The sequence below is a fragment of the Sturnira hondurensis genome, unplaced genomic scaffold, assembly GCF_014824575.4.
Source record: "Sturnira hondurensis isolate 20B ecotype Veracruz unplaced genomic scaffold, ASM1482457v3 Scaffold0014384, whole genome shotgun sequence".
NCBI classification, from domain to species: Eukaryota; Metazoa; Chordata; class Mammalia; order Chiroptera; family Phyllostomidae; genus Sturnira; species Sturnira hondurensis.
The window spans coordinates 42,224,257-42,246,160 of NW_028087015.1; the positions used below are offsets into that span (position 1 = coordinate 42,224,257).

A 21,904-nucleotide genomic window follows, 5' to 3' on the forward strand; every position below is an offset into this window, starting at 1 on the left:
CTCCGAAATAAGGGCCCTCCTGCGTTTAGCCAGCTTTTCTCCGTGCGCCATCGAGCAGGAGTTTGGGAATAGGTTGCAGGTGGTGGGAGGCAATGTTTGGTTGGCTAATCACGCTTTCTGAGCTATCTGGCTGGTTTTTCGTCCCGTTCTTGCGGGTAGCTTACTTTCCCGTAAGCTTTCGTCTGTAAGCTCTTGAGCTCTTTTAGGTCCTGCCTTCTTTTTGGGACCGGGGTGGGCGGAGAGGAAGGAAGTGTCCTGCAACTACCAATATTTTCCTCTAGGAGGAGCCGCGCAGCCCAGAGGAGAGTGACACGCACCAACTCCAACTCCGCGCCGGGAAACGCTTCATCGCAGCTCCTCGGCATGCGTGGCCCGGACGGCGCTCGGCGCCCTCGCAGCGAGCCCCGAGCCGGCCGCGCCGAACTCCCGCTTCCCCTCGCTCCCGCAGCCCAGGCCCCGGGGGCGGCGGGCCAGGCCCGGCGTGACCCCTGGTGAACCGCGGCGCCCGTTTCCCACCCCTCCCGTCCCATCCTCCCTTCCCTTTTCACCCCGCCCCCTCCCTCTCCCCGAGCCTGACAGCCCGGGAGCTGCCAAGCTGGGCGCAGCCATGGGAAGAGGAGGCGGTCTAGGGAGCGGCGGCCGTGGCGGCGGAGGCTGCTGCAGCGGCGGCGGCGGCTGCTGAGCCCGGGCGCGGCGGGGACCCCGGGCTGCGGCCACGCGGGCCCCAGGCCCCCGCGCCCTCGGCCGCAGCGCAGATGCGAACCCGCGCTCTCAATCCGGAGGCGAGGCTCGAAGGTACTGGAGCGGTTCCGGTGTCGGGTTCTTATTTTCCCCCTGTTGTGCCAGGGCGCCTGGGAGTGGACCTTGGGACGCCAGTGGTTTACGAAAATGGGGGTCTGTCTTATGTATTTACACAGATCATGTTTTTCCCGGGCGACTTGGGGTTGGCTGTGGCCCCCCCTTCTCCTCCAGAAGTTTTCTGCTGGTGGGTTGTTGTAACCGGATCCACGTTGTGGTCGTGTGTGTGTGTGTGTGTGTGTGTGTGTGTGTCTGGTAGGGGCAGCGGGGAGTTGGAGGCGTCAGGAGAACCATCCTACGCTGACGCTTGCTCCGACTGCTGCTTGCAGTGCCTGAAGGGGCTTCCTCCGAAGATAGTTCTGTTGTAAAAGTTTTGCGAGTGTTTCTGTTTGACATCATCCGCTGGGCTCGGGCAGGAACCCTGAAGCTGCGGCTGCTGAGCCGGGAGAGGTGCCGAGCGGCGCGACCCGAGCAGAGGGGAGGTCGCCGGGCTGTGCCTCTACACCGTGCGCTCCTCCCCAAAGCGCATGGCCCTTGGTGGCGTTTGGTGGCGGCAGCAGCACTGACACCGGAGAAGCCGGGGTCAGCAGTTAGGGCTACCAGTCCCCTTGAGCTGGGGTGGGTGGAAATCGTGGCGAGCTGAGCCCCCCCACTCGTGGTTATGAAATCAACCAGGCGCCAAGTTTTGACAGAACTGCCCGAGGCATGAGGGCTGAGATAAGTGGGGCAGCTGCGAGTCTAGGTAAAGGGTGCTGGCGGCGCGCAGAGGGCGCCTGGGCAGTGTTACCCACTTGAGGGTGCGTGGGGAAGTCTGTTTGGGGGGCGAGTGCTTTATGTACAACCGAGAGGGGAACGCTTGCTGGAGCCAGACTGCGGGTTTTGGTGGCCTGGCGCTAGGTTTGTGTACTGAACGAGTGAAAGTGTGCGGGTGTGTGCGCCTGGGGAGGCGTGTCAGCTCCTGAGCCAGTAGGTGTGCAGGGGGGAGGAGGGGGCCAGAGAGGTGCCTCCCGCCTGTTTGTAACGCCAGGAGACCTTGGAAGGGACAGGGAAAGGTAATAGGAAGCCTGAGGGCTGGGAAGTTGCAGGAATTCCTGAATAGGATTTATCTAAGTTCTGTGGACTTGAAAATGCTAGACCCATTGCCTCTCAGGCACAGAGGGCTGGAGGTGATTTCCAGAACTCTCAAGAGACCTGCATAGGCAGATGAAGATTCTAGAAATGTGTGTGTATGTGTGTACAGAATGCTGGAGACCCCAAACCCAAGCCAGAGCTGTGGATCTGAAATTCCCAGGGTACTGCCGTCCATCGTGGGCACTAGAAGGTGTTGGCGGTGTTTACTGGGAGAATCCCTGGTGTGTGTGCCCCGAAGCCACTCACCTTACCTTGCAGTTGTTGTGGCCACTGTGTGCCCTGAGCAACTGGTGTTCTAAGCTAGTTTCCAGCCAGGTGACATTGGATGTCCTTTCCCTGGGGTGCCAAGGGATAGACCTTGGAGGTATCTGGCATTGAGACATTTCCAGAAGTTAAAATGTTGGATAGAAACAAAATAAAATGATTTAGCAGACAGGGTTGTTGGTTCCATCTTTTCTGTGATTGGGGATTCTGTTTCCCTTTGAGAAAAGCAAAGCTTAGCTATCCCAGCTTGGATTTCAAGGGGTCTCCTGTTATTTATGGTTCCCCTACATAGCATGACTTGGAGAGCGTGCTTTGCGGCAGAAGCATGTCCCATTCCTAGTGTCTTCCACCCTTGTAAACTTGCTGCTTCCCGTTGGCCTAAGGAAAGTTGGTGAGTCAACATTCAGCTTTCCTTCTGGAGTAAATATATCGAAGTGAAATTACAGTTTGGGTCCCCCGAACTGCCATGGAAAGCCAGCACTTAATGGGCCAAAGTGTGAAACGAGAGTCTATAAATGCAATGACAAAGTGCCGACATGAGTGCATTTTTTCCCCAAACCGAGCATAATTTTGCCTTGCAAATATTTGTCCTAGGCAGAGCTTGGGAGTGCGTTTTTGATTATTGGTTTTTAAACACCCGGTTCCACATCATAAACCACTTACAAATGGACACCCGACACCTTTTCTGTGCTGTCTCTGGCGCCTGGGTTAGCAGATGTTTATGGTGCTTGGTAACCTATGGGACTGTCGCGTTGAGTGTCTTGTCAGCTGAGGACGTGATGTTTAGAGCGCAATGCAATAAATGGAGCTCCAGTCTGCGGCCTGCGTCTGCCAAGCGTGTGAAGTGCCCAGTATGGAAACGAATCTTGGTATCCGTCCAACTTGGCGAGCTTGCTTGGCTATCTGCTGGTAAGCGTTGTTAACGTAAAGATGAATCTGAGCGAAACGGAGAATACCGCACAGCAGATTGTTGAGCTTAGAAAAAAGGCGTGGGTTACCCAAAGCTAAAGCTTCTCTGTCATTCCACTGGTAAATTGCACAATTATGGAGATGTGGTTTGCTTTTAGAGAACAAATTTTTAAAAATATGTCAATAATAAAATAGCTTCTACGTCTTAGTGTGTTCATATGTCGATCCAAACCATCACTTTTTCTTCTTAAAAAAAAAAAACTATAACCTCAAGACAACTGTACTAGAATAATGATAAAATTTTTTTAAATGAAACAAGAATATACATAAATAAAATAAGGAACAAAATTAAGGTAGTAAAAAAAACCCTATAGTCTCTTCGGTAATGATTTAAATAACATGAGTGTTCAAATCGCCTAATCACTTTGTGAATCATGAACTGATAGGAACTGAAATTTGGGAAGACAGGAGTCAGCCCCCCACTGATTATGTAAGTGAGGCGAAACAGGATGCCTTTGTTCAAGGGATTTTTTTCAGCCTGGAACAGTGTATATAATGTAAATAATGTGCCCGATAAAATGGCTGACTGGGATGATGGCCAGCTTTGGGGCTGGTCTATCAGGAACATGACCTCCACGTCAGCGCCTCTCCCTGTGAACGGGCCGGTTCACCTTTTCTCGGATGGAATCAGATGGGAATCTTCCTCACTGGCCAGCCCCTTCTAGGAGAGATTCATTTTCAGAAAGTTCTGACTTGTACTAAACCAACATTTTCTTCCACCCTTTGGCCTACTGCTCAGCTGCTGAAGCCACACACGATACATCCCATCTCTCTTCCCTTCAGGTACTATATTTGAAAGCAAACATTACGCTCCTCCTTCCTGAGTTCTTTTTGGCCCACTCTTGTAGCGTTTCCTCACCCACGCGAGTCCTACCCTTCTCTACCCTGACCACTGTGCCCTAGATTCCAGTCTCGTCACCCTCACACGCACTGTCTGAGGCACAGATGTGAAGTCCTTAGTTCTGGACTCGCTACACCTATTAAGGCAGCTCAAAATTAATGAGATTTTAAGCCGTCTCTCTACACTGTTTGCTAATTTTAGACCTATAAACAAGATAATAACTCATTCTTTTCAGGTTATTAATCATCCGTAGTCAAAACATGACATGATAATGGTTCCCAAATATTTTTTTGGTGCTTGAACTTTCTATAAATCTATGGAAAGTGTGATACTGTGAAGGTTTATTGACTTCTACATGTAATGAAAATAGCTACTTAATTTCTCTCTCAAGGGCTCCCTACCCCCTAAATATCAAATGTAGAATGTTCTGAAGACAAGCAAATTGAAGCTGCATATTACAGATGGGTGGAGCCCACCTTACAAGGTATTCTTTTCATGGACCCTCATTGTGTCTGCTTCTGTGAGCATGAGTCCGGGCTAGCAATCAGGCATTTACTGAAGGTTTGTTCTGTCTGAGTCTCAGAGTGCGTGCCATCTGGCCCTAAGAGGGGTCAAAGTACATCAGAATGAATTGCCTCCTCAGGCAACAGCGATTTACAATGTGCATACAGGACATGACTATTCTTCCTCTGGTGCCAAATGGCCTGCTAATGGCCCAGGGATGTCCAAAGCTGCACCACAGCATCAGTACCTAGGGGGCCCTGGCCTCCTGCTGTGTCTCTGGACCTAAGTCTGGTGAAGGTTCTGATGCTCCTCATTTCCCAAGTCCCGCCCTTTGTGGAGGAAGAGAGCAAAGAGCTAGTATGTACATGGGGAGAGGATGTGGTTCAAAGACAAGCACTTTGGGGGCCCAGTGGACCTCAGTCTGAACCTGACCTTTACCACTAGACATGCAAATTAGCTCCTCTGAAACTCACTTTTTCCTCCATGAGAATTGCAATTGTACTGCAAGGCTGAGTACAAACAACCTGTGTAGCATCTACAGCCTACTGCGTATTAGGACCTACCCGGTGTCACTGATTTCTCTTTTATGTACTTGTCTGGGGCCTCCCAACTAAATTATAAGTCTCCCCTACTACCAGCTGAGAATCTGCTACAGCTGAGATCTTCTGTCTTCCTGCTGGAAACGTTAATGGTTGATGATGATGAAAATGTTGTGGGTGTTTTTTGTTTCAGAAAGTCGGGTATGAAAGAAATGACTGTTGTCCTTGGCAATGAGAAGAAAACAACCTGTGATATACATTGACTTCTGGGCCTGGCAGAAGCCCCCACTCTGTGCACAGACCTTCAGTCAGGACAAGGAGCCAGGGACACTCCTGGGCTCGCAGTGGGAACCGTTCCGGCTGCTCCCTCCTATGTGCTGTGAGCTGCCTTGCTCATCCCCTTGCACTGCGGTCTCCATCCGCATTACATTTGCTCCTTGGCTTTCTTCTGTTCTCATACAGAGGCAGGAAATCATCAATGGTGAAGTGCATTTTTTAAGCCTCACCTGAGGATATGTTTACTGATTTGAGAAAGAGACAGAAAGACAGGCAGACAGAGAAGAGACAGAAATATCAGTCGGTCACCTTCCCCGTGTGCCCTGACAGGGGATTGAATCTGCAACCTTTTGGTGCATGAGACAGTGCTCCAACCAATGGAACCACCCAACCGGGGCAATAAAGTACATTTTAAGTTCAAAATTTTATTTCATGACTCCCTGCTTCCTATCCACCCCCAACCCCCAAATTACATCAGGCCCATGGATAGGTTCTGGCACATGCGGTTTCCAAACCAGAGTTCTGTGAAACGAGGAGCCCCCCCGTGAGGGTGGTGCGATCCTCTCCTGGCTCCTTGGCGTTGCTCGACCTCTCTGAGAGAGCACCTGTTTCATCCGTGTTTCATTCCACAGTCTACTTTCTACACTTGCCTTCCTTCCCGTGCTGTGGGTTGCTCAAGAACAGGAAATAAATATCACTCATTTGTATGTGTTTCTACTCCATTGAATGCCGTAAACTCCACGGGTATGGGAAGAGTGTCAGTTGAGTTAATGTGGAATGTTAAATAAGTTCATGCCACTTATTTAACACTACACACCAATTTTGAATACAAGCATCAGGTTTTTCTTTTAACCGATTAAGTCAAACAGGCAAAAATGTAATGACAATGGTGCTTCCAGCCGCCATTCGGAAACGATTCCAGCTCATTGTGGTGGGAAGCAAAAGTCTTTCTGGAGCCATTTCTTCCGTTGTTGTTGCTTTTGCTCTGAGCTGAAGAAGACTGTGATGGACGCCAGGCTCTTGAAAGAAGGCTGGCAGCGCGGCTCGCTGTTTCATCTCGGCTGCGTTCTCCAGTGCTTCCTTCCACCTTCTCAAGCAGTCAAGTGAAGCCGTAGATCAGGCACCAACTTTACTCAGTAGCAGTTCCTAACACGGCAGTCATTTAGTCAGAAATTGCTGAGCTCTGTGTTTTTAATCAGCATCTATACTTACCTTCAAATAGTCCATTCCAACATCAGTAAGTAATTTCTGCTACAGAGTCCTTCAAACTTTCAGATGTGTTTACAGCTTGTATGAGGGCTTCTTGTGTTGTTGACTAGTCTCTCTCTGTTTTCTTTGGAATGATAGCATTACAATCCCAATGAACTATACTCCTTTGATTGTGAATGGATGTAAACAGGAACAAGTCTATCTCTCGTTGGTGGAGCTTCCCCATGGAAAGTGTGTCCTGGGCCAGATGCTCACTTGCCGGAGTCAGGCGCATCCTGCCTGGTCAGGTCCTCATTTGGCATTAGAACAACAAAAGAGTTTGTGGAACTGAACAGGTGCCTTCTGCGTTATCTGTGGTGGACCACCTGCTATGCCAGGCATTTGCTGTGCTAAGTCTGGATTGTTGTTTATAAAATGAAACATTTAAAGTAGCACAGAACTTAGAAACTTGAGAGAGGCACCCCTCTCTGTTCCTTTAATACATATTAGACATAGGATAACATCATAAGTCCAGAGAAAAACTTACTTAAAATGTACTTTATCCTAAGAAGCATCATACCCATCTTCCTTGTAATCTTTGAGTTGTCGTAGCAAAACAAGCAGAGGATAACTATTACAAAACAGTCGTACAGCCGTTGGCCCCACCCGAGTTTGATGAGGGCTGAGTCTGACTCAGTCGACCCTCCAGTTCTGCCTGCCACTGGTCAGGAAGGCAGCCTTCGTCCTCGGTCGGTACCGTGGCACGTGATCCTAATTCACCGCATGAACTGCTTCTCTAAAAGCCTTCAGGCTCTGTTCCTGTTGTCCCAGAAAACCTCAGTCAGACAAAGCAAAGAGCCCAACAGCGTGGCAAAGCCTATGAGAGTGATAAATGCTGTAAAGAGATGTGAACACAGCACCGCTGCAGAGGGGACAGAAAAGGGTACCGGGATCCCCGGGCGAGATGATGGTGAGTGAAGCACTGACCCCAGTTGGATACCCAGCCAGTCAGAGAGGTGAAGAGAGAGGAGCAAGCATGAGGTGGGGTGATTTCTCCGTATGAGCAGTCCGTGGGGCGTCTCGTTTCCCTTGGAGAGGTTGGCCAAACGGTGCTTGTCTTGTCATGGAAGAGGTGTGCAGTTAGCGTTTCATTGGTGACCCTAATGTGCAATAAAGCACAGAAACTGAAGTGCTGGCAAGAAGTGTGTGCACGCTGAGGGCAAAGAGATGTGGATGCAATCAGGTGATAGCCGGGATCGAAGCTCAGAAATTCAAACTTGGTATTACTCTCCTTGGACCGATGATAGTGCCTGAACATGGTGGCCATCTTTCCAAGGTGGATCCTGTTTGGGGCCTTGGAACTTTCTAGAGATTTCTAATGTTTGAAGCAAGATGGAGACATAGTTTGAATTTTTGGGTTGGACTCAGTAGGACTTGGTATGCCCCTTATCACAGAGTATGAAATTTTAATTTTTTTTGCTTTTATCCTATAAAATTTAGTGTTTTTATTTATTCTGGTACATATAGAATATATAAAAATTATGTCATCTGAAAAGTACTTTGAAAATCACTTGGGAAAAAAGAGAGTAAGTAAGATTCTTTTATCAGTTTATAGGATGTAAGGTTGTCCAAGCCAGTGGTATTTTGGGGATCTCTGTGAAAAATCAAAGACAGAACACGTGTTTATTGAGCTACTACTACGTTCCTGGGCATGTGGTGGGCACTCTGGGGACAGAAAAGCACTATAAGACATAACCTGCCACTTTGGGGCTGAGCATTCAGGCTGGGAAGGCAACACTAATAATATATGTGGTATGATTGGGAAGCAGTTGACAATTGTACAATTCAATGAAATAGTCTGTTCCTGATTATAAATGCTATGTTCACTTAGAGAGAAGGGAGGTCTGTTTGGGCTGAAGTATTAGGGGACAGGATTTACGGGCATAGTGGGTCCCAAGCCAGGACATAAAATACGGTGCATGTTTTTGACAGGCCGATGTTTTGCGTGAAAAGGTTGGGAGCTAGGCTCCAGGAGGCACGCCTGGAGCCCACCTGGGCACCACGTGCCAGGGCAGCAGGCTGGGTGTACCAGGCGGTGGTGTATCTTCCACGGGGAGTCCTTCTCCTTGCTCACTGTGGTGGCTGCATATGGGGCCTCCCTTGGGCAGGGCTGTTGCGTTGGCCCCCCTGGGCCAAGTCCTTGCTGGGGGCGAGGACTACTGCAGGGTGTCTCTGCATAGTTCTCTTGTGTGGACATTTGAGAAATTCACTTTTAAAACTTCTTTCTGTAACAGTGTTCCAACAGGTCTACTGAAGGTGCCAGCAGCATGGCTTCCTTTCAAGAGTATAATCTTCAATAGATGCTCCAGTGGTGGGAGCAGCCTGGAGCTCCCTCTTCCGTCCCCACTTCCTGCCACGTGCTGACAGTGATAGAGCTGGCCCAGCAGAGCCATGGGCCTCATAGAATCGGAGGTCACCTGCCAGTGATCTCAGCCACGCACTGCCTCTCTGCTGGGGCATTAGGAGTACGGTTCTTATAGGACTGGAATGAGGGACAGGCTCGTAGTGCGTAGAATCAGTGCACTCGGTTTCTGTAAGGCCAGGGACAGTGCCACACAAGGAAGAATTGCGCCTTTTCAGAGGCCAGTGGACCCTGTTGAAAATTGGGCCCAGCAGCCTGTTTATTCACAGCGAGGCCATGGAGACCCTGAGAAAGGACAAGACCTCCCTGGGAGGAAACCCCAGGTGATAGAGAGAGACCGAAAACCCAGTTCCCCTAGCTCTCTTCCTGGGGTTTTCTGTCAGGCCATGTTCCCACCACGACAGAGCCTGGAGCCCTGGAGGAGCATGCGGTTTATCTCTGTCACCGTGATAACTACCTGAGACTAGTGACACTGGACCAGCAGTCCTTTTTCCTGGGAGCACAGGGTTTGCCTGTGAGCTGGGGCTGGCTGGTGCCCTCAAGGGATCAAGCACTATGACAGCCTGAAGGTAGGTTGACCTCCTGGAAAGAGCACAGAGTGGGCCTTGGAATCCCACAGGCCCTGCTTGTCTGGTGGGGCCTGAATCCAGCTCTGACCCACAGGCCCTGCTTGTCTGGTGGGGCCTGAATCCAGCTCTGATGACAGTCACCATCTTGAGGGTCTGAGCAAGTTAATTCAACCCTCTGAGCTTTATCTGCAAAACGAGGGCGGAGACTCTTACCTCACCAGGCTGCTGGGGCTCAAGTGAGTCAAACTGTGCCTGGCACACGTGGAAGACATGGAAGGAGGTGACTCCTCGCCACGCCCTCTTGAGAGGCTCTGAGGGAGGAGACTTAAGACCTTCACGCCTAGAAGATCCACTTGATACCAGCGGCTACTTTTCCCCTCCTCTTTTTCTAGTAAACCAAAGTTGCAGCTTCAATGAGTCTCCAGTTCTTTCTTTGTGTGTTATCAGGCCCCTAGGTTAGAGTCCAGCTGTCTGTGTGCACTGGCCCTGAGAAATACCCAAGCAGGAGTTTGTAGGATGGAAAGAAAAATAGATTAATATTGAATCGGCCCACCCAGAGATGGGGCTCATACGTTCTGAGGACACGACACCCTGAGGCCTGTAAGTTACAGATGCCATCAGGCAAAATCACAAGGCGCTGGGCTAGGGGTTCAGGGTCCTGCCGGGAGCAGATGGGTCAGAGGTGAAGTAAGGGCAGTAAATCGTTTGTTCAGGTCTTGATGACAGTTCTGACCTCTGCTCCAACTGTCCTCAGCCGGGTCTCGTCAGAAAATAGCTGGAGGGTCAAAACAGAACTCAGGTCAAGATGTTATCTTTAGCCTACAGAGTCTGGACCTCATGACCAGCAGTCAGGTGACCAGCCGCCCTGCTGCCTGGCTGGTTGCTGATTTTTTATATAAGTATATGGAGGAGGGGGGTGGGAGAGTTAGAGGGAGGGAGGTATAGAGGGAAGGGTGATTACTAGCACTAGGATTTAAAGCAAAATTTAGTCAAAGTCCTAAGGACCCCCGATTTCATTTGAACTATCAAGAATGTCTGCTTTGAGGAGAGTGCTACCCAGAGGTTAGTTCCTTGTGACTTCTCTGTCAGGGAGAAGAGAAGGGCAGTCTTCTCTGGGCAGTCTTCTCTGCCCAGACTCTTGCTATGCAACAAAAGTGTGAGGGACATCAGATGATTATTGGCGACTTAGGACATTTGGATTGAGAAATCAGCCCTGAAAGCCCTTCCTGGATGTATGTGTTTGTAAGAGAGATTGCTGTCTGCCCATGATGGGACACCCTCCATAGACAAGGGGGTACTTTGGACAGGTTAAGGGGCAACCAGGTGTTGGCCTGTTGGGGTGACAGGGGTCACGGTGAAGGCTTTCTTGGTAATGAGCAGCTGGCGATGATGTTCTGGAGGACCTGAGAACCCAGAGGAGATCACACCAAAGCTTGCGGGTGTTTGGGTCCCTATTAGGGTGACCTTCCCTCAAGGAGGTTGCACTGACCCAGGAGCCTGTTTTATTTTCTTCACGGTACTTATCACTGCCCAATATCATCTTGTTTACTCATTTGTTTTCCTGATTTTTGTCCATCTCCACTGACAAAAACGTCAGCTTCCTGAGAGTAGAGACCTTTTCTACTTTGCTCTTTATATCCCATCGAAAATCCTTGGTAGGTTCTGGTTGAACGAACGCATGCATGTTTGTAGTTGCTGGGGTCTTGTTAGCTTTCTTCCTAACCTTATTCCCCTTCCACCCATTCAAAAACGCGTGGCTTTCAAGTGTGTCAGTTCCCAGTGCATTTATAATTTGGTGAGATTTCTCTGCGGGAGGGAGGGTGGGGCTCTTTCCAGGAACTGGGAACAGTCTGGGACAGCTGTAGGAAGTCCCTGTCAGGGAATGGGAACTGACAGGCTCCGCAGCCACCTCACTCCATCAGCACCTGCAGTCGGGAGTGCTGTCTTGGTTTGGGTTTCTCCCAGAAGCGGACCGTGACACCAGGATTCAGGTCGAAATTGACGGGGGACAGTGAAATGAGGCGGGGACAGGAGCCAAGAGTGGATGCCTGGTGAAGCACATTACAGCCTGGACAACCAGAGTTTATGATCCTTCTGGAGAGACATGGGGATCCCAGGTTAGACACACACCTTAGACTCCTCTTGCCCCAGGCTAGATGAGTTTGAATATTTACCCAACAACTTTCACCAGCCGGCAATTCATGGGCACTTATGCTGAGCGAGGCAAAGCAGTCCCCAGATGCTAGAGGGAGCCTCGGGCAAAGAGAGGCAGGTCCTGGGGTTGGAATTAGGCAGTGTGAGGTGGCAGGGGTGAGGAGATATGGTTGGAGAAGGGACAGGCAGCTGCACTGGGTAATAATAAGATTTTTTTTAAATAGACTTTTTATTTGGAACTGACTTCATATTTATAGAATAGTTGCAAAGATGTTGAGGCTCTATATATGCCTTGACCAGCTCCCCTTAGCGTTAGCATCCAAAATCATGGCAGACTTGTGAAAACGAGGTGATCAAGAGGAGTGTGACACTGTTAACGAAATGCCAGGCACTGCTCAGGTTTTCACAGTGTTTCCACAAGGGTCTGTTTTTCTGTTTCAGGAGTCAGTTCACAAGATCATATTGCCTTTCATTGTGCGGTTTTTAACAAAGCTGTGCAGACACGTGTGCCCTCCCCTGTGTTCACCTAACTAGTCTTTGTCGCCAGATAGTAAGCTCCATGAAAATACAGTCACATTGACGCCCAGCATCATGTTGGGTACACGGAATGGACACGGGTACATTCGCAGAGCAAAACACACCCGTGAAAGTGACAGTAAGAACAAAACCCTGTTCTGCAGGCGTACGGGTCGCCGAGCCTCCACCGGTTCGCTGACCCAGACTCATAACGGTGTGATGACTTAAAAGGACTTTGATTTTGAACATGTGTCCTGAATATCAAACAGGTAGCAGGACCCCCTAAATCAGACACAACCCGGCCCCTTCAATGTGCCTAGCATTGCTTGTGCATGTCCCATTTAGGCCTGCTGTGGGTCCCATGGCCTTGAGGACCCCAGACAGAAGAGGGAATGAGCCAGGGACATTAACTCACTTGCTCAGGATTCGCAGGTGGGAATGGACACAGCAGAGGTTACAACTTGTTTTCAGACTTTGGAGCTTACACTCCTAATACTGTAGCCAATGACTCCCGCTCTCCTCCACGTGCCCAGCTCCTCCACTTGTCCTCCACCACCCCTCTGTGGTGCCACGGGCTAGACACGCCGTCTTTGCCAGTCTGTATTGTCAGATGGCAGCGGACGTGGACATATGGTGGATTTCACAGTGATCTGGGTGAAGTGTTAGCCTCGAATCTGTGGGTTGTTTGCAAAGCTTACCTAATTTCGGTAAACCTTCTGTCTTGATATCCATAATCATTGACCACAGGCTCCTCAGAAAGTCACCCTTGTGCCAATAATCAAGTTTTGATACAAGGCTAATAATGGTCTTGGAAGCCAGACTGTTATCTCTACAGAGCAGGACACTGCTCTGTTGTATAATAATTCATAAATTTTGTTATTTTATAATGTGTTTGAGTTTGGATAATTAACCCCATTGCTCAGTTTTTCCATAGTTACCGTTTTTTGTGGGGGGTTTTTAATGTTACATGAGGGATATTGAATATTCAATGAAATCTTTGACTACTCTTTATGCTTGCAAGAGCCCAAAGGAGAATTACCCTTGGTTGCCTGGGCACCCGGAGAATGAAATGCAGACTGAGAAATTCTTACCAATCACGTGAGCTCTGACTCTGGGACAGTAAACAACACGGCCATCTAGGCTAACCACTGCTGAGATGCCTCCAACCTCTCATTCTGAACCGGGAAAAGAACAGGCTTTCGGGGGTTTTGTTTATTTTTGCTTTGATTACAAGTTGTTGGAAGCCTCGAGTTGGGTATCTAATAATGCCATCCATGTGAAACATGAATTATTGGCTCACAGTGGGACCCAAGAAGAGACAAAGGGACAGTTATCTCGAAATGGTCACTCTCTTTTTTTCCCTTAGGAGTAAGTAGGGGTCAACCGAAAGGTATTCCCTTCGGACTCTAACGTCTAGAGCATTGCAGATTTTTAAAAGGAAAACAGCAATTACCTTTCAGAATGTATATATGGAACTGTGTACTTAAATGGCTACATTAGGTTGGCATGATTTTAAACCATGACCTTTGACACTTTGCATGTGAGGTAACAGGCGCAATCTGTTCCTGCGGACCTGCACATTGCACCAGCGTACCTGGGGGCCTGGGGGTCCAGGGGAGAGGACCGCGCTGGCTGGCTGGCCTCCCTCCACCCTGCAAAGCACTCTGCTGTGTCTCACAGGCAGCACTTCCAGAACATTTAAGCAGAAAGAGCAGCCACTCTTAATGAAACGAAGCGAGTGAAGGTGTGTAAACCCATCATCTATGTCCTTGTATCCTGTAGACTGCGTTTGCACTGCCTTTCTCTAGGAAGCCCTCGGGTTTCTAGGGGGGAAAGCACTCAGCTTTTCTATTCCAAGTTCAGATTTACTTTCATAGCCACTGGACTGTAAACTCCCAGGGGCAAAGACTGTGTATTATCTGCTTAGTGGGCACTCAGTGAACAGGCTGCCTCACTAATTACTGGTATGGGGATAATGTTAAGAAAGTGCCTATTTGACTGGGGGCCGTACTGAGTTCTTTTTCATGTCATATTATTTAACCCCTCACACAAGTCCTGTGATTTACCTCATTGAACTTCTGGTGAGACTGAGACTGTGATGCGGGGAGGTTAAAGCGTTCAGACAAGGCCCCTCGGTTGGTAAGCAGCACAGTCCAGATTAAAACACAGACTTCTAATTCCAAACATGGCTAACTCCTCGCTGCTAACTGCTGCCTGTGTGATGCTTTCAAACTTGTGTCCACAAGCCTTTTAGTGTTCCTTCCTTTAAGAGGAGAGTCCAAGTTCCCTCCTCTTGAGAATGGGCTGCATTCAGGGACTCATTTTTGAAGAACAGAGTGACGTGGGCGTGAACATGGGCAGCTTAGGAGGCCAGGTCGTTCGAAGGCGCTGTGGCTGTGACCCGGCTGCTCCGTCTTTGGGACCACTCACTCTGGGGAAGCTGACTGCTGTGCTTCGAGCCGCCCTATGAGCGGCCCACTACCAGTGCGCTAGGAAGGACTCAGGCCACAATCCAATAGCCAGTGTGCAGCTGGAGCCAGCCGACCACAGCCGCCGTGACAGTGACCTTGGAGGCAGAGCCTTCAGCCCCAATCCAGCCTCAGAACGACTGTAGCCCTCTCCCAGCCAAAGCTTGTCTGCAACCTCATGAAAAACCCTGTGGCAGAAATGCCCAGCTAGAGTCTCTTCTGGGCCCCTGCACTCAGACTATACGATAGCAAAAGTTCGTTGTTTTAAATGTCAAATGTGGGGCTGATTTGTTATGCAGGAGTAGCCAACTTAGGTAGCCTAACACTGCCTGGATCATTTTTTTTAAATACTCTTAATTCCATTAAATGTTAATTTTTTTCATACAGCAGGAGAAAATTTCCAGAAAAAAAAAACATGCTGCCAAATGTAAGTAGTAAAGTATTAATTAATGCCCAATTAATATCATAGTTATAATGACTTTGCTGGGATTTGGGATTTTGTAAGTCAAAGGACGACTGTTTTAAAAACCCATGACTTAAGAAGAAAGGACGTAATAATAGCCGCGTTGCTGAAGAGAGCACTTTGAACTTTTAAAAAGTCCTCGGTGGCGGGGAAAGGCAGCGGGGCTTCTGTCTGGCAGGTTATCACTCACAGTCTTCAGTTCCCAGGAGCGTGCTTACGCTTTATGTGATTTAAAGAAGCGTATAAAGCAAAGTTGAATTTTAACCTCTTCCCTCCTGTTTCCCTCAGTTTTTCAAAGGGGGGGGGGTGGTCTCTGAGAGCTCACGGGTGAAGCCGTTTCTTGGTTTGCTCTGCCTGACAAGCTGCGTTCACTCTGCTTTATGGCCACTCAGTTTAATAAGTGACTTGGACTTTGATTAATATCCTGGGAGCTTCAGCCCAAGAATTTGTGGAAGACTTGGGCTATAATACCATAATCTTAATTTAAATGGAGTTTGAAAGCTAAAAAGAGATGTATTTCAAGTACAAAGAGATGACTTAAAGGACATGTAGAAGTACTGAATTTGGGGCACTGTAAGTCCTTAGAGAAGATTCCAGATGACTTGCCTTTGTAAAAAAAAAAATATGCGTGTGTGTGTGTGTGTGTGTGTGTGTGTATGAGTGTGAGAAAGTGATTTTTTCCTCATGTATTTACAAAAAGATTTAAAGTGAGTTACGGAATTCACTCATGAGACGGGTACAGCCAGTCCTTGTGTGGGGCTCAGAAAGGATGTAAGTGGAGATGCTGGTTTTCCTGGACCAGGTGGAAGAACCCAGATCAGCGCCTTGTGGTCCTCCTTTTCAATGTTTTCCTCTCCATACAGCTTGTAGCCTGCATTCTCCAAACTGCTTTCGTGTTGAACTGGACTTCTTAGTATCTCATGGTCTAGATTCATGGGTTTGTGCTTCAGGGGAGAATAAAGATGAATATTGAGAGTCTGAATATAAAGATCCATTATTAGCACAATTCACTCACTTGCTCAAAACTCACTCATACAGTCAGTCTACATTTTTCCCAGCAGAGCAGTGGTCCGGGTGCTTTAAAACTAGGCAAAGTGATGGAGGCATAGCCTCTGCCTTTTGGGAGTTCATGGTCCAGGATGGAAAAAGACATTAACCAACTGTAACTAAGGACTGTTGTAAGTCATATGAAATAAAGGAATAAGGGGACCTGATCAAGGTTGGAGCTTGGTGGTTAGGGAAGGCTTTCAAAAAAAGACATTTAACACCCACAGGGGTAGCGGTGGGAGGGAGAAGGTAGAGCAGTGTGAGCAGAGGGAGAGGGAACCGGAAGGTACCCAGTGCTGTTGAGAACCGAAAACAGTCAGTGTGGCCGGAGTTCAGAGAGCAAGAAAGAGCATTAATTGAGAAGAGTCCAGAGAAGTAAACAGGGGCTATGTCTTACACAGTGCTACAGGCTGTGCTACGGTCTTTATTTATCACAAGAGCGATAGAAAACCTTGCAACTTTTAAAGCAAGGGAGTGACATTTTAAGCGGGTCACCTGGCTCTATTGTGAAAACGAGGTGGAAGAGGGGCGGAAAGAGTTATTCAGGGACGTGGATTATGAGTCTGTTGTGGGCCAGAGAGGTTGGTAGTTTGGACCAAGGTGGTGGTGATAAAGGCAGAGAGAAGTTAACAGATTGATTATTATGTGTGGGCAATAGATTTACCATTTATTTATGAAGTGAAGTTGATTTGGCCTAGTCCTGACTCGGACATGACTGGGTGAGGGGTGTACCATGGGTAACTCCAGGTACTGGGCTTAAAGTGTATGTGCAATCCTGCAGGGTAACCAGGAGCAGGCTGGGAGAAAGTAGTTTAGTTTGGGGGCATTTTCAACTGCAGGCGTTTTTAAGAGATCCACATTGAAACACAGTAAGGTCTTGGGTCCTGAATCAGAGGAGGCATCTGGAGATGAAAAGCTGGAAGCCAGTGGCTTACACACAGAACAGAAGCCACAAAGATAAGTGAGATCACAGACAGAGTGAAAATGAAATGAGACAAGGAGGGCAGGTCTGCGTCGTGAGGAACTTCAGCATTTAAAAGCTCAGTGGACAAGAAGTTGACAAGTAAGAGTGAAAAGTGGGGTGGAGTAGATGCTAGGGTGTCCTCTCAGAGGCCAAGGAAGGAACATGATTCAAGATGCTGATGAAGGGTGAAGTTAGAAAGGGACTATGAATGTCCTTTGGCTTAGTAGAGTGGATGTCTCAGGTCTTTAAAGAGAATTCGTAGATAACTGAAGACATCTGGCTGTCACGGGAAACAGAAGGATGGAGTTCTAACTAGAGGAGGAAATAAAATTAAGAGAGGGCTTTCTAAAGATGGGGGACTTGAGCATGTTTAAAGGTTGATGGGAAAAGAGCAATGGAGAGAATGAGCAGTGGGATTGAAGTTGCAACAAGGATGGGTGATTAATCAAGGATGGGTGAATAATCTCGCAGGATTCCTGAGAAGACAGAAGCAGATGGATCACTAGCACAGCTGGAGGCATTGGAGAGGAGCAGGGACTCCTGCCCCTCCATCCTGGTGAAACTGCAAAAGTTGGCGTTCGTGCTGCTTATTGCCACCAGAACCAATAAGCAGAAACAAGGATGGAATCTTTGTGGGCGCTTTATTCAGGAACTGGCAATCTGAGAAGGTGGTGGGTTATGTACCTTAAAAACCATCTTAACATCTCATCTCAAGCCGACCTTTTTTGTAAGGAGAAGAAAAAAGTAGGTAAAGGATTTGGAATCCAGGGGGAAATGTTAATTAGATAAAAGCTGCAGTCCAGCAATTTTTCTACTATCCCTTCATCTGCTCACCAGTGATTCTTGTTCTGCATCCTGGTCAAGCAAAAGTTTCCTTCCTGGGACTCAGTGGCTCAGATACCATCTTGATCTCTTAAAGTCCTCCTGGGGCACAGAGGTTGAATCGTTTGCAGGCTTCCTAGAGTTCAGGTAGGTCCAGTCATGCATTCCAGTTCCTAGAACAATAGCTTTCTACTTGCATTAATCACTAAGCCTATTAACTATAACTAAAGCTAAAATTCTTTAACTCTTGAGTTCCCCCATCACTAGCAGGAAAGAAGGAGGGACTTGTGCAGATAGATGCCTCAGGTGTGGTGGCTGCAGGTTGAAGGAGCTTCTGTGGGATGGCTTCTATCTGCTTTGGAGAGTAGAGAGAGAGAAAGGGAAGGGCGTACTGGAAAAGAAAGGAGGTGATTTCAGATATTTGAGGTCAGAGGAATCAGGAAATATGAAAGGAAACTAATTGGTAAAGTTTAGTAGGATTACTAGCCATTACTGGAGGTCCAGTTGAGGTTGATGGTCATAAGTTCATACTGGTATCACTGTTAAAGTGTTAGAAAGTATTTGATCCTTTCTGGAGGTGTTCAGATGCAGAGTTAGTGAGATCGCCTAGGCCTGAGGTTTTGTTTGATGAAAAGATGCAGCCCCAAGTGAGTTTAGGATATTGGTGGAGCCACTGAAGTGATAAACCAGGAATCTAAGGGAGACACTGACATGACGAGGGATCCATTGAAATGGTAAACCAAGAATCTAAGCTGGTTTAGAAATAAAGGCAGAAGGTGAAAGTGGAGTTCTGTGTGAAGGTAGTAGTCAGAGTGGTTGACTAAACCTGTTTGGAAGAACAGAGGTCCGTGACCAGAGCAAGGTGCTACACCCAGGTTAATTAAGTCCAAATATTGGGGTGGGGCTCATAGATCATTTAAAACTCTCCAGGTGATTATGGTGCTTTTTTAAAAAGGGAAATATATTGATGTGATTGTCGGTAAGTCTATGGTGAAAAAAAACTAGTGGTGTGAAATCAAGACAAAGATACAGATAGAGATGCAGTCAGAGAACTGTGCCTTTAGAAAACAGAACAGAACACACACACACACACACACACACACACCAACTGAACACAAATGAAGTCATTCATGTCTTTCTTCACAAATGCAAGTCCTAGGCCCACCCTCCTGTCCATCCTCTCTGACATGAAAAGTCCAAAGCAAAGAAGTAAAGATCATTATGGGAAAGATGGCAGAATTCAGGACAAACTTCTTGGGGAGCAGATGCTTTGGGATTTGGCTGATGACATCTGAATTAGAAGCATGGAGACGTTTTGGAGACCATTTGTTCACTGCAGTCTCCTTGGAGGGACAACACTCTAGCTCACTAGGCAGGCATGGCATCGGTCTGGCTATAGAAGTTTGAATGTGGGGCTTAGGTCACTATAAGGAGGCTGGATGGCCCTCAGCCCAAATCCTTGGACTTGGTGGCCATGGTCCATTATCTTGGAATGGTGTTGAAATTCTACTCATTGAAATTGCATATGAAATTTTGTTAATGTTTGACCTGTAATTCATTGACAAGGATTATCACTGCCAGGTTTTTCAGTTAAGAAAACTTACCTCTGCTCTTTCCTCTGCATTAAGTAAAAGGCCATTTGTGTAGTTAACTTCTGGCCGAGTGGACTGCTTATAAAAGGTGTAGGACTCACAGGCATAACTATTGCCAAAGAAAGCCCAGCAAATCTAGGCACTCCCAACCCCAGCCCATTGCCCTGGTCTGTCATCCCATAAATTTAATGTAAGGGCATGTTCTAGAGAAGATGATCATAACAATACTCAGGCAGACGTGGAGCACGTTGTGAAAACACTGGTGTGTTTATCAGTGCGTTAGTCAGGGTCCTCCAGAGAAACAGAACCTATAGGATGTGCATATTTGAGGTCTGTCCAGAAAAAGTCCAGCCATTGTTAATATAATGAGAACAGCTTGCATGACGTTTATGTAACCTGGCAGCCAAGGAGAGTGGACTGGAATGCACATGTGTGAACAGTGATGACTTCACTGTGGGGGCGGTAGATGCTGTTGAATGAGCACATATACTGTGTGGCCATCACATTCAAAATGACTGAGCAAGTAGAGGAATGAATCTGCATCAAATTTTGCATTAAACTTGAACATTCCTCCGAGGAAACTATTGAGATGATTCAGAAGGCCACAGCTATCTGCAACTGGAGATTGGCAGTTTCATCACAACAATTCACCCGCGCACGCCGTATGTCTCGTGCAGAGTTTTTTGGCAAAACATCAAATCACCCAGGTGACTGAGCCCCACTACAGCCCAGGTTTGGCATCTGCGACTTCTGGCTTTTCCCCAAACTAAAATCACCTTTGAAAGGGAAGAGATTTCAGACTGTTGATGAGATTCAGAAAAATACAACAAGGCAACTGATGGTGACTTGTGAGGTCCCAAGGTGCCTATTTTGAAGGGGACTGAGGCATCATTGTCCTGTGTACAATATGTCTTGTATCTTATATCTCCTTCAATAAATGTCTCTGTTTTTTCCTGTTACGTGGCTGGATACCTTCTGGAAAGACCTTATATATATTAGAAAGGGATTTATTATAAGGAGTTAGCTCACACAATTATGGAAGCTCACAAGTCCAAAATGTGTGGGGTGGGCCTGCAGCCCGGAGATGCGTGGAAGAGCCGATGCTCCACTTCCCATCTGCAGGCCATCTGCTGCAGGGTTCTCTCATCTGCTGCAGGGTTCCCTCATCTGCTGCAGGGTTCTCTCATCTGCTGCAGGGTTCTCTCATCTGCTGCAGGGTTCTCTCTTGCTCAGGAGAGGTCATTCCTTTGTTCTGTTTTGACCATTAGCTGATTGGAGAAGACCCACCCACATTATGGAGAACAGGCACTTTATCCAAATTCTAGCAATGTAACTGTTATTCTCATGCAAAAACACCCTCACAGAAAGAGTATATAACGTTTGACCACACATGTGGGCACTGTGGCACCGTCAGGTTGACATAGAATTAGCCACCACACCAAGAGAGGTTATAGCATTGTCCCCTCTGGATTCCACAACAATAATAATACTCCATCCAATTTGTCATTCATGCTGTTTAATAGATGTCAAGAGCTATGAAGAATATAGGCATTATTTTGCATGTTGGTCTTCTTTGGGGATGGTGAGCAATTTTCTGTGTATATTGTGGGCACTCTTGTAACACTGAGAGTAGTTCTGTGCGCTACTATAGAAAGCATGCAGACTGCTCAGCGTTGGTGACAAGAGACTTCTTGATGATGCCTTTGAAGCCAAAGTTCTATGAAGCAAGACTCCATACTCAGTTAATAGACTTCTATTTGCCCATAGCGGAGACACTAATCAGAAGGCTCACCACTGTTTTCAGCTCAGACACCTGGGTTGGAGCAGAAGCAGCAGCCACAGAGCAGCCCTTATCTATGCTGCCCTCATTCTCACTAGTGCTAAATAATCTGAAATCATTGTCCTGAAATCATTGTATTGGCCTATGGATTGATTTTCAGATTCCTTAGCCTGGTGTTCACCAACTAGTACTACCTCGACCTACCTACCCATCTGTGTTTTCTGCTGAGCTTGAAACTGAACTACTCCATTGCCCTCAAAATGTCTCGTTTGTCTGCCCAGCAACTCCTGTTCACGTCATTCCCTCCACAGTGGCCTTCCTCTCCCATTACTGCATCCTCTCATTCTGCTCATCCTTTGGGGCTGAGCTTCAAGGCCACAACATCAACCTCCACTCTGATCCTCCCCCACCCTGCCTTCCTGTCCGGCTGGAAGCTCCTCTTTTTCCTTTTCCTAGCACTTCCTCGGCCTGTTTGTTAGACTCACACTTGGTCCCATCTGAGTTACTCGTGGGTGTTCTCACTGTGTGTGACCTGCCTTCAGGCCCTGGACCTGCCATCTCCCTGTAGCCTCACGACAGTACCTTGCAGATCGTGAG

At 47.8% G+C, this 21,904-nt stretch overlaps 1 protein-coding gene across 2 annotated transcripts in view; it reads left to right on the top strand.

Moving 5' to 3' along the window:
• Positions 1-283: 283 nt before the first annotated feature.
• GHR (growth hormone receptor) overlaps positions 284-21,904 on the top strand; it is a 218,056-nt gene continuing 196,435 nt past the window's right edge. For both annotated transcript variants that reach the window (XM_037063239.1, XM_037063241.1), the window contains exon 1: positions 284-795. In XM_037063239.1, the coding sequence (XP_036919134.1) occupies positions 756-795 (40 nt within the window). In that variant the 5' untranslated portion in view covers positions 284-755. The remainder of the gene's footprint in view (positions 796-21,904) is intronic.